We start from the raw sequence: 13,622 nt of genomic DNA, 5'->3' as shown, positions 1-13,622 counted from the left end.
GACTCTTAAGGGTCTCATGGACTGCAAGGAAATCAAACCAGCCAATCCTAAAGGAAATCAACCCTGAATATTCATTGGAAGGACAGATGCTGAAGCTGAAGCTCCAACACTTTGGCCACCTGAAGCAGAGTCCACTCATTGGAAAGGACCCTGATGCTGGGAAAGATTGAGGGCAGGAGGAGAGGTGGGCAGCAGAGGATGAAATGGTTAGATAGCATCACCAACTCAGTGGACATGAATCTGAGCAGACTCCAGGAGATGGTGGAGGACAGGGGAGCCTGGCGGGTTATAGTCGATGGGGTCACGAAGAGTTCGAGCAAGACTTAGCGACTAAACAACAAAAGCAACAAACGTCAATACCATCTCCCTACAATATCATTCCCAGCCAGCTGATGCTCCCAGTTCTATCTTCTGTTCACATAAATGTTATCTTACACTCATGCATCAGCAAACTTTCCAAAGTGGCATTCCAGGTTGCCAATCCATTTCCTGGGTACACCAGGATGGGAAATCTAGTGATTCTTGTTCATCCCCCATGGACGCAGCACCACGTACAACCTGTCCTCTACAGTGAAGGTCTCAAGTGTCCCCCCAAGAAAACACCTACACCCTTTTACACATACAGTAAGTCCTCTACATACAAACAAGTTCCATTCTGAGAGAGCATTCGTAAGTCTAGTTTGTTCATTAGTCCAACAAAGTCAGCCTAGGTACCCAACTAACACAATCAGGTATATAGTACTGCACTGTAATAGGTTTATAATAGCTTTCACACAAATAATACATAAAAAGACAAACACACACAAATAAAACATTTTTAACCTTCAGGACAGTACCTTGAAAACTACAGTAGCACAGTACAACAGCTGGTACACAAGGGCTGGCATCGAGTGAACAGGCAAGAAGGACTGGAGGAGGGAGAGGAGCTGGGAGATTGCAGAGCTGAAGGACAGTCAGCAATAGGAGATGGAGGGAAAGCTGCAACGCCACTCATGCCTGACACTGATGGAACACACGCTTGCATCTCTGAAAGTTCTCAACTTGAAGGTCTGTGTGTAGGAGACTTACTGTACTCCCCTGGAAACCATGGAAGCCCCTCTCTGTGTTTCTCAAAACCATGATCACACTCCCACTTTCAGTATGAGATATTTTTTACTCCTGTTATATTCTTTGAATCCTCCTCCATTCCTAGGTCCCTTCTCCTTTCTCTTCATGACAATTTGTTTCCATCAAATGTGATAGTTCATGTGAGAATGGTCATTTATTTTGGTTGAGGTCTCACCACTGTCATTCTGGAGAAAATAAAGTAATACTACATCTTACCACTGACTACATTAAAAACAGAAATGTGGACTCACTGTTCCATGTGGCTATCTCTATCTGTCTGGTTATTTGATATACACACATAACCAAAACCAGTGTGTGTGTCTGACTGCTATCTTTCACAGACAAAGCCCAACTGTTTCCAAAACTCTGTCAAGAACAGCATACCACTGGGTAATACTGAATGCTATCTTGGACCACTCCCTAATAAAGTTTATTTAGATAAAATATAACACTCATTCTTCTAATGACAACTTTAAAATCCATGAGTATTATCCAATGTGCAAAAGAAATTAGTATAAAGCATGAAGAAACACTTTTAATGATGCTACTGCTCTCCCCCCCATTTCTACACATTCTTGACTGGAAGGCCTAGATATTCCCTTACAAAGCAGAGTGGTGGGAATCGGACTATCCCCTCCAACATTATGATGTAGTCAAAACTGGTGAAAAGGCTAGAGTTAAGCCAACATATTAAATCGACATCAGATTAGTTGATTAGAAACAGGAAAATATGTGATTTGAAGCTCTGCTTTTATATATTCCTAATTCCAGACAGAATTAAATTATCATTCATATCAATGGCTAGTATGGTCTCTCGCTATAATACTGTGTAAAATCAACAACGTACCCTCTTTTTCTCCTTTTCTCTCTTTACAACTATAGCCAATTCGCAGGAGGGCAAAAAAAAAATTAACAATTCCATCAGACAATATAATTCATGATAATACAATAATTCCCTAAAAATAATTTCTAAATACTATGGAGAAAATTGTATCAATTGGAGTCTGAAAAGGAAGCATCTTGGTACTCTATAATTCATTTGGATAAGAGTTGTTTTTATTGATAGAATATGTTCTAATTGAAGGCAATGATCAGATAAGCATTACAATGTGGCTCTGGGCAAAGAGAATGGCAAAAAAAAAAAAAAAGAAAGAAAAAAAGGCATCATCATGTTGTTTGTTTCTTTTTTGCCCGTAAGTTTACTTAGTTTGATGGTTTTAAAGTGATTATTATTAATAACTCAGTTGATGCTTTGGGTATTCTTGTACAGAAAATTAGGGGGAAGAAAATTTTTTTTTTAAAGCAGGTCTTATATTTTTCTCTTAGAACCTGAGAGAGTTGCCTAAAAGTAATTACTGTTACTGTGGCAATTGCCTCAGAGACACTACCTCAGACACATTTTCAAAGTGAAATGCTAAGCATGAAATTAAAATGCTGAATCATGAAGCCAGTGGTCAGACCTGCGGTTCCACCACAATTTTAGAAGACTGGCTCCGTTACAGAAATCCAAGTAGGCTTTCAGGGAGTTGGTCAATAATCGGTTGGCTGGGTATCATGTCATACTTAGGTCATCCCAGTCACTCCCACTGTCCCTGGTGAGACCAATGAGTCACCCTGAGCCTGTTGTGTATCTTCCTCCTGCCAGTCAAAGCATCATGATTTACTTCAACGCTGATTACAGTGAGCTCCAGATGGCTAAGAGAAGATTCTGTGAGTTAGACAGTCTGTCGCCCTAGAACGTGAGTCTAGTCTTTGTAAAATATAAGCGAGGACATTATACACCCAAACAGAAACCTGATGAGACCTACAGTACAGGGAACTCTACTCAATGCTCTGTGGTGACCTCAGTGGGAAGCTGACTCACTTTGCTGAATGGCAGAAACTAACACTATTGTAAAGCAACTATACGCCAATTGAAAAAAATAAAAGATATAGTTGCAAAAGACACACACAAAAATGAGGCATAACTAAAGAAATACATTTTTAAATGTATAAGTAATTACTATGGCAATAAAGTTTAAAGCAAACCAAAAAACACTACACCAATTCTCTTTTTATTTTTAAATAGACGGCATAACAATATTATCATGGACATTTTCAAAAAAAGGAAGCTACAAACCTTCCACCCCTCAAGCATAAGGGAAGATCAGAACATCGGAGAATTGAAAAACTAAAAATTTAAGAAGGGAGAGAGACTGAGAGCATGAATAAAGATAAAATACAGACTCAAATACAAATGAGATAGCAGAAAAATCACCTGAAGACCTTTACTAGCACAGGTCAGGCCACTGTATTAACTTCAAAGTGTCACTTCTCTTGGAAAAAATATATACCCAATAATGTTTTCACTAATTTAAGCTTTAAAAAAAAATAGTGCTTTATTATACAATGGATAATTCCTAAAAGTTCTCATCACCAGGACCAACTCCAGCAAATATTTAATAAATATCCTGTGTTGGGCTCAGCTTTGAAGAGGAGTCAAAACCAGGCTAACCTCACTCCCAACTTCAAGGATTCAAAATTTAGTTCATATCTACTCCTGTGTTTCACATGGTTATCTCAGCAAATAACCAAGACAGAGAATTCAGTATACTGTTTCATCAATCAACTTGTGATCACTGAATTTTATAAAAAGTGTGCACATCCATGGTGATCAGAGAAATTTCCATAGCCCCAAAATGCAGAAAATGACTTGTTTCATTGAGCAGGATCTGATTTAAGATGGGTCTTTGAGTGTCAGTCCCCAAAAGGTGTAACTGTGAATGTTCAAATTCATATCTGTCTATATTTCTATTTGCTTTTGCTAATTCTCCAAAGTTACAAATATCAGGACAGACAGGGGAACATTTTGTTCCATCTAGCTAACTGTAAATGAGCATGACCAGAATTCAAGCAGAGAAAACAGCTATTCTTACATGTCTGCATTCAGCTCTATACGATAGGGAGGTAATTTCTAGAATAAAGAACCAAGTGCGAGATGAAAAAGCAGGACTGTTGATGTTCAGTTGTTAAGTCGTATCTGACTCTTTTGCAACCCCATGGACTGTAGCCCAGCAGGTGCCTCTGTCCATGGGATTTCCCAGGCAAGAATACTAGAGTGGGTTGCCATTTCCTTCTCTAGGGGATCTTCCCAAACCAGGGATCAAACCCACATCTCCTGCAATGACCTGAGGATTCTTTAATGCTGAGGCACCTGGGAAGCCTGAAAAAGCAGTAATCACCCAGCATTCCATCATGTCCAAGTCATCTGCAAGATACAGTGAGCTGGCAGCTGGATATCAGGGATCAGTACCCAAGAGATGCCTCTCCAATTAACTTACATTGCACCCCTCACATCCCAGGGGAAATAAGCGCTGAAAGAAACTAAAGTGCAGAAATGAAGTCCTCTGAGTGCCACCGCCTTGCTTTTGCACCAAATTCCAGAGAACTCGGTGTCTATTCAATTGGACAAACAGCAGTGTCATCTGAGGAAGGGCAGCTCGGAGGAGACAAGGTCATCTGAACTCAGAACACAGTCCTCAAAGTGCTTTCGCCTGTTCCAAACTGGAAACACAGAGTAAGTATGTGCGTGCTAAGTTGCTTCAGTTGCATTTGACTCTTTGCAACCCTATGCATCTTAGCCTGCTGGGATCCTCTGTCCATGGGTTTCTCCAGGTAAGAATACTAGAATGGGTTGCCATTCCCTTCTCTAGTGGATCTTCCCAACCCAGGGACTGAACCGGCATCTCATGTCTCCTGCAAGGGCAGGTAGGTTCTTTAACAAAAATATAGTACAATGTAAGATTCCTTAAGAACTATAAACACTGTAACAATTACATTTTTGTCTTTTTTTGTTCCTAAGCTTAAAAGACACAAGCTAGTAAAGAATTTCTACGATTAAACAGAAAATGACACAATCCTTAGAAGATTAAGAACTATAACATATATAATAAATAAAATGTAAATGAGATCAGTTTCATCAGCTTCAAAGTACTTTATACGTTTTGCAAATACCTTTATTTTCTCACCAAAGCAAGCCATGGGCACAAGTTGAAGGCTGTCACAGAAGTCAGGGGTTCACCAGTTACCTGGATTTTATCATCATCAGAGGCTTTTCAAAGGGCTGATCAGCAGGGGTACCAAAAAAATGGCAAAGGATCCCACATCCTTATTTTTCACTTACAAAAATACAGCATAATTAATTTCTGTACATAAAGTGTGCATTAGTATTGTGACAAAAAAGCAGTCTGATGAAAAGTTAATGATTCTGAACATTTTTAACACACAAACTTCATTATTTACTTCTCATAAACTGATCAAACATCTTCTAGAGTTAGTAGCAATGAAGCATTAAGAAACAAGACTGCCTTAAAAAACGCATCTCAGACACTGGACTAAAGGAATTTCTCTGAGAGTGAGGCTTAAGACTCCTTTTGAATTTAAACCTAACAAACTCTGATCTGTCATAGTACTCAAATTCAAAGTGAGAAAACATGATAAATATGGACAAAGACAGCATAAACTTTCAAAAAGAACATTTTTTTTTTTAGAAAGAACATTATTAAATCCTACTCTTCTGCTTCAAAATATTAACATTCCAAAGTTAGAAGCTTTTGATTGTCAGAAACATTAACAGAATGAAGCATATTCCTTGAATAATTAGGAAAAGACAAACTAGGATTATAATAATCATTTAAGTGTTAGGAGATCATTGTCCAATGTATAATGTATGTGTGTGCTAAATCTCACAGTACTGTCTGACTCTTTTCAACCCCACGGACAATAGCCTACCAGGCTCCTCTGTCCATGGGATTCTCCAGGCAAGAATACTGGAGTGGGTTGCCATTTCCTTCTCCAGGGGATCTTCCCAACTCAGGGATCAAACAAACATCTCTTATGTCTCCTGAATTGGCAGGTGGGTTGCTTACTACTAGCACCATCTGGGAAGGCCCCAATGTACAACACATGTATCTGTTTCCAAAAGGAGTTATGAATAATGCTTAAGATTAGCAAACTGGACAGTTTTCCCCAACACATGTAAATATTAAGTCAAAGGGGAAGTTGATAGGTTCCAGGGTTCTAATTCGAAACTTTTATTTTCAGGCTCTTGTTTTGAGAGCCTGCAAGAGACTTCTAAAAAAGGAGTCCCTCTTGGTCATATTCGCTTCTGAAAAAAATGATGAATAATTCACTTTCTGAAAGCAACTTGATTAAAAGGGAAAAAATAAGAATAAATATTTGAAAAGTGGAAATTATAGCTAAGTAAAATATTAAAAAACTCAAATATTTTCCAATGTTAAGCTCTATAAAGAACCAAAGCTAAGCTAAGTTTCACAGAGGCTCAAAAAGATGTAAAAACATGAACAACCACTCTCAAAAAGGGAGAAAGAAATTAGGAGTCTTGGGTCTTATTGCTCTTAAGCTGTAAGAGCTTTATTTGAGGTGGGAAATGAATGAAATCTCATTTTAAGAAATGCATGTTACCTATGTCTAATAATACCATTGCTCTTGCTATCACCAAAGCAAACTCATTTTAAATGAATTAATTCAAAGGTGTTTTTAAAGTTTTCCAACGGCAAAAACAGATTTTCAGAAAAAGAATTACCACTTGAATGAATTTAATTTTAAAAACCATATTATACCTAAGTCAAAGTTGATGGTCAATTAACAAGGTAATATAGGAAAAAATGGAAAAAGACTGTAATTTAGGATGAATAATTTTAATATGTACAACATTATTTAAGATACATATTCACATTTTCCTTCCTGTGTAATAAGCCTCCTTTAAGAAAAATACAAATTACTTTCTCTGAATGTATATTTGGAAATGAAATTAAAAATAAATTTTGCTTTCATAGAGAGAAAGATTCAGATACACTACCATCTGAATACAGCAATTGAACTACCCTAAGGCAACAACATGGGGTTATTTTCAAATTACTTTCAAAGCACCATGAATACAAAATTTGACACTGCAATCTGTTATTAATCCATCTGACAAAATCAACCTAAACAAATTACAATAAAAAGTACCAGCTTTTTAAAGAGCCATCATTTTACACATCAATCATGTTAAGGATCAACAGAGAAGCATTGAAGGCAAGAATCATGCTAGCAATATATTTATAATCAATTCCACTGTAATCATCTCAATGAATAGCATGTTAGAAGGACAGGCAGTAAGGGTTAATCAATCACAAAACAATCTGCTATTAAGTTTCTGAATTTAGTTCAGTGAACACATAAGTTGAAACAAAATGATACAGAAACCAATTATACTACCAAGAACATCATTCTCAATGCACTTTGTGAACCACCAGGAGGAGAATGCTGCTTTCCTCAAGGGGAAAGTCAAGCAAGGGACTAATTAGGCGCTGTACTGGGGGAAAGATCACATGGTTGCCTTGTATTGTCCCATCAAGCTGCCCCACTGCACATTAAGCCCTGGGTGAACGAGGGAGAGAAAGAAAAAGGAGCCTGCTGCAGGGGTTCATAAGCCAGTGACTTCAGCCCCTGCATCAAAGTTATTGGTTATGTAAATCCAAGATGACGCAAGTCTTGCCCTGAACCCCTTCATTCTGTGACGTCCCATCAACGCCATCTGCGGTCTCGCTTTCTTCTTCTTCTTCTTCTAGCATTTCAAAAGGAGTCATTATATCATAGAGAAATGAGAGGAAACCATAAAACCAATCTGAACTCTCCTCTGCTAAAATATTAAGGACTTCCTCAAGAGAATCAATATTTTCATTACTGCCATCTTTGGTCAGGCCTACATAAGGATAAAGGGAGAGAGAAAGAGAAAATGAGAGCAGTTAAGTGGGAAAAAGAAGCCTTGGAAGAGTGATCTCAAAAAAGGATGTGCATCACGGTCAAGGACTTTTACAGAAAAGACATTTTGGAAACTAAAGGAATGGGTTAAGATGCACACCTTACAATCAACTCTCAATCATACGGACTAAAGGAAAGGCCAGTTGGATCAATCCTCAGCCTTCCTACCAGTCCCTCACTGGGTTTCTCATTAGAGAATCGAGAATCCGAAAAACACAAAATTGCACCAGCCGAAACTGACTCACCCACTTCAACAGGAAAAGTGAGTAAAAGTAATATGAGGATAAAAAGACACTTCCAACAGCCCCACCTCTCCTCATTTAGCACCCAGATATTATCGAGAGTTGATTATGCAAATATTTACATACACCAATAAATATTCACTGAAAATAGAAACATTCATTTCATCAATTTTTTTCCCTTTAGGAGCTGGAGTTAATTTAGGAAACTCTGGAATTAACATGATTAGCAGGCTTACTGTTCAGCTTCCATAAATGGGCACCAGTGCACTCTAATTCTACCAGATAATCAACTTAAATTTTAACACTGTAAGATGTCAGCTTTATTATGCTGTGATTACTTGACTCATGGTCCTACAATGCTGACAAATAATAAGAGTCAACCAGAATTAATAACAATTCGTTCAGCCTACCAATGTGAAATGTGATCAGTCACCTGCAATAGGAACATTCCAGAGTTCTCTACTTATCAGCTCCTGAAATTAGCTTCTACTGCAAAGAACTCTGATGCCTGTTATTTTTAAGTCTTGGCCCTGATGAGACCCCCATGATGGAAAGAAAGCAACGTATATATTGTTTTTATCATTTGCTTTCTTCCTGTGAAGGACTGGCTTTGAGTATCACTAGTCTCATGCCTCCAGCAGGTCTCAAAGTCCACAAGCACTGTCAAGCTCTATAATTTTGATGGGGTGGGAAAAAAAAAATCAGGCTGGAGGGTTCTGGCTGTAAGAAACGTGAACATCCATGATTTTAGAGCTTTACAGGTTAGAACCACCTAATTCGGTATTCCTGGCATTGGCAATACAAAATTTGTCCCCAAAGCGTAACTACTGGCAATTGAGATGGGCACGTAAGGGATAATAATAAGACAACTAGTCTAATATTAAAGGTTATAGTGAACTTTCTCTGTATTAGCCCACAGAAGAACTACACTATGCCACTCTTCATGTATTTGGGGTGTGGTGGGGTACACAAACTGCTGCTGGTATTCAAATAACTTTTTGATCAACCCAGAATGTCTCTTCATTTAATTGAAGAGTTCACAAAAGCTATGAACAGAGATCTGTCTTCCCACTCAAGACTCTATGGAAATAACATTGTTTCTTCTTGTTCAAAAAGAAGCTATACATAGAAGCTGTATATTTAGAATAAATGGTCATCCCCTGTGGCTCAGGGGTTAAGAGTCTGCCTGCAATGCAGGAGACCTGGGTTCAATCCTTGGGCCAGGAAGATCCCCTGCAGAAGGAAATGGCAACCCACTCTAATATTCTTGTCTGGAAAATCCCATGAACGGAGGAGCCTGGCACGTTACAGTCCACGGGGTTGCAAAGTGTCAGACACGACTGAGTGACTAACACATATTTAGAATAAATATATTTCTTGTTCTCCATTTTCCAATATAAGTACTTTCAAGTATTGAATATAAAATATAAAACTTTACTACCCCTCAGTATGACAGGCTGAAGTACGCAACGAATGGGCAGAAACATTTGAAAAAAACTAATTACCCAACTATGCAACCTTTCTGTGGTTTTTAAGACAAAAGAACTAGTCCTAAGAGAAAAGGAAAATACGTTCTGGGTATACAATTCTTTGTCTCTAAGAGAAGGCCTGAACCAAGGAGCAAGAGCCAGCCTTCCCTTCTGCACACTCATGATCTGCCAATCTACAAACATTTGTCCAGGCTCTAAGAATGACCTTCCCTCTTGTTCTCTAGCCATACCTGATGCCAGCTGAGTACCAGTCGCAGGACAAAAGGATAACCATGTGTCTTGTTACTCTAAGAAAATGTTACTCAGTATTTATTCCTCTTTCCTATTGATTTCACTTGGGAAACATATTTTCAAAGAATACATTTTTGGACAGTATAACTTTCAATCATCCAAACCTAAATCAAAGACATTTATTTTAGATAATGTGGCCACAAAACTAGGAAGTCATATAAACAAGACCAGGCTTAGAACATTTTCAAAGTATATCATAAGGGCCATGGCCAGAAATAAATAATAAAATGAATGATAGCTATTGATCTTGATATACTCACATTTTTCATTTTCTCTTTATATTTTAAAAGAAAAGCCAAACTTTGAAATGTGAAAGAAATATAAATATGAATGTATACATTTCCTGAAATGGATCAAATTTAGATACATACAAATTTAGGTCTCCAGAAAGAAATACTAATGGAATAAATGCCAAACCTATGGAAGTTCAGCATAACTAGCAATATCATCACACCTGCCCTGCCAAGCTCTCACCTAATCTCTGACTTCCTCCTCTCATCCCTCTTGGGCATTTCCCCTGCCTTAATCCAAAGCTGTTCAACTAGAGCTTCAGCTTCTCCAAGGAGAGTATATCCCAAGGTCTAGCTCTTTTTGGGGTACACAATCTGCTCCCCCATAATCTCTCCCTGAGCATACAGAGCCCAGCAGTGCCTGAGCCCCCCAAAATTCACCTGGTTCTTGCCATCACCCTCCTGTAACAGAGGCACAACTCAGCGACAACAACCTCACAACGGAGAAAAGAACTTTAGTCATAAAATTCAATTCCCGTCAAGGTTGTATTTCACGCAGAGAATTCAAATGCTACAGAATAAGGTTAGAGGACAAACAGTTCACATTCGTTTCCTTCATCTTTACCAAAGCCACAATCCAACTGTGAATCAGTACACATAATACGGTAAAATAGTGTGTCATGGCCTTTTTGCATGTAATCGTTTGCATGTAACCAAATGAACCTTCCCGTTCTCCAACTGGGTTCTACTCCAAGCATACGATTCTTGTAAAAAGATCAGATTACCATTTGCCCGTTCCACATACATGGCTACCCACAAAGGAGAATGTTCTAAATTACAGCTAAACTCTTAATGGCTGTTTAAAAATACTAAGGGGAAAAAATTTTTGAAATCTAAAATTCTAAAAATCAACTTATTAATGTGAATTTGCAGTAGAAATAAATATGTGCTATAGAAGAAACAGCATTTTAATTTTTAATAGTTGGTGTTTCCGAATAGACCAGATAGCTGATTTTAAGCACCACCCTCCTTAAACAAAAACAAAAAAGCAACCAAATGTAGTAAGTAATATTTCTAAAACAAGGAAACTTAGCCCATATGAAGCTATTTTTAAAATAAAAACCTCTGCTATGCAGAATTTGTCATTTACAGAAAAGTAATAAAATAGAGTAATAAATCACTTAAAGGCAAGCAAATCAGCATTGTTGATATGTTTTATATGATTTTCTTTCTTTCACATGCCAAGGATTATAGTCTTCTAAGGACTTACTGTATTTATAGAAACCCAAATTTAGATGTGTAATGACAAAATTATATAGAAAATTCTATTATGGTTAAGACAGGAAAAGAAATTTCATGGGTACTGGAAGCTTTCACTGTTAAGTAGCAAATATAATTCTCACTGAGCAGTAACAAGATAACATACAGTAAAGTCAAAATTAAGAAGTTTTATTATATTTCATTAGTTACAGATGTAATATCTCCCATTTTTTCATATCCATAAAATATACACAAAATTGTGTAAGAATTTCTTTGTGCTATTATTCTATTAAGCTTAGTATGTAATACCTTACCATATTTGTTATTTTTCTAAAGACTTCAGTGTAAAGTGTTTTGAACATACTATGCTATATATGAAACAAAGGAAAAGATGCTGTTTGACAAGCAGAAATACATAGCTCATCAGGCCAGATTATATAAAATTTGTATATTAAAATTAGCACAATCTTTTATAGCATGACAGCATGTTAAAGTAAATGAAAGAATATCACCTCTTTATTTATTACAAAAAACATCTCAATGATTAAGACAGGTATTTCTGGTGATAAAAAAGAAACGTCAAGACTTAAAAAAAAAAATCAAGTAATCTGGCCAAAGACTACTAGTTTATATTTTAATGTTAACTTCCAAACCTTCATAGGACATTTTGAGATGTTTACTACCACTACTTTATTTCAAAATGAATTTATGTAAGCTTTTAGAAATTCACACTTTCAAATGCACGTGAAATATGTCAAATGATGCTAAAGAATGGCTGTAATTACCATATCTGAAAACAGACTAGGACATTAAATTTTCAAATGCTATGTTCAAAATATACAGTGCTTTAAATCTAAAAACACATATGAAATGATACCAATTAAGAACATCTGTGCAGGAGCTATATATTTATCTATTTGCAAAAGTAACTTGAAATGTGAGAGTTTATGGAAAAATAATTAAGCTATTCATTTCATCCTAACAAGAATATATATAATGTGGGAAAATATCTTCCATAAAACATAAATGATTGACACAGACACTATTAAAACTTAAATATTATTTTGCTTCCAATATTTTAGCATCACTAACTTTTAAACAATGTGTACTTGCCTAATAAAACTTTGGCATCGTCCACATCAAAATCTCCATCACCATCAGCGTCATAGATTCCAAGTTTTCCTACAAGAAGAGAAGCAGAGAAGGATATGGGAACAAAAGGAAAACCAAATTTAATAAGTTGTTACTACTTCTTACAGTCCTGCATATTAGTTATTAATGCTACCAAGCAAGGCAACTCTTTGCTCCTTTCATTATGAAAAGCTGTGCTAAATGATAATCTCACTTAAAAATGAAGACAGTTCACTTAGAGATGAAGGAAATATTCACCTAACAAATATAAGAAGTATAACTGAGATAATATTTTCTTTCAGGGCTTAACAATACCCTGATATTTCATCATTTCAGAACAATATATTTCAATTTTATTGCTAAAAATATTTTAGATAAAATTTTCAACATATATAAGGAACAATATGGATCTACTTCTAGCAGTTACATGAAATTTAACGTTTCTATAATATAGAAGTTCCTCATACCATCAATATTCAAAACTAAATACCCATAGATTCTCAAACCATAGAATCTCAAAGATTATATATAATTCACATCAAGTACAAGTATTAAAAATAAAAAGATAGATTAACTTTATATTTTATAATAAAGACTTATGACAAGCATCATGAATCAACCTTTAAAAAAAGACTGTTCTGGAAATAAAATATGTAAAACTGGCCTTTTGAAATTACAAAGGAACACTTACAATTATCCTACTTAAAAACATAACTAGCACCAGTCATCTATTGCTAAGGAAAAAAAAAAAGACTTAAAACTGACAAGCTGAAAAGCCAATATTAGTAGAGACTTCCTCCTTCAAAAAGAATAAGTATGAATTTTAAGACATAATAAAGTTTTATCATCTCGCAGCACTGTTATGTTCAGCATTTCAAATGTGAGTCAAATACATTCATTTTCCTAAAAACATCTAAAAATTGACATGATTTATAATTCATCACTGGACAATGGATGTGAAAAGGTTTATTAGTCTCACATTTTTAAACAATATTTTAAACCACATTCACAAACAGAGTATCAGTACAAAAACACTAGTTGGCAACACTGCCACCATTTCTCAT

The 13,622-nt window shown here is 36.3% G+C and overlaps 1 protein-coding gene across 6 annotated transcripts in view; it reads right to left on the bottom strand.

Annotated features, from left to right (window-relative positions):
- The window catches only part of ASPH (aspartate beta-hydroxylase), a 175,400-nt gene that overhangs the window by 130,936 nt on the left and 30,842 nt on the right, over positions 1 to 13,622 (bottom strand). For all 6 annotated transcript variants that reach the window (XM_065902647.1, XM_065902644.1, XM_065902648.1 and 3 more), the window contains one exon: positions 12,541 to 12,609. In XM_065902647.1, coding sequence (XP_065758719.1) covers positions 12,541 to 12,609 — 69 coding nt within the window. The remainder of the gene's footprint in view (positions 1 to 12,540; positions 12,610 to 13,622) is intronic.

This window comes from Muntiacus reevesi, chromosome 12 (genome assembly GCF_963930625.1).
Source record: "Muntiacus reevesi chromosome 12, mMunRee1.1, whole genome shotgun sequence".
Taxonomy (NCBI): Eukaryota; Metazoa; Chordata; class Mammalia; order Artiodactyla; family Cervidae; genus Muntiacus; species Muntiacus reevesi.
Note: the sequence above shows the minus strand (reverse complement) of the source record. Positions and strands in the feature narration are given on the sequence as shown.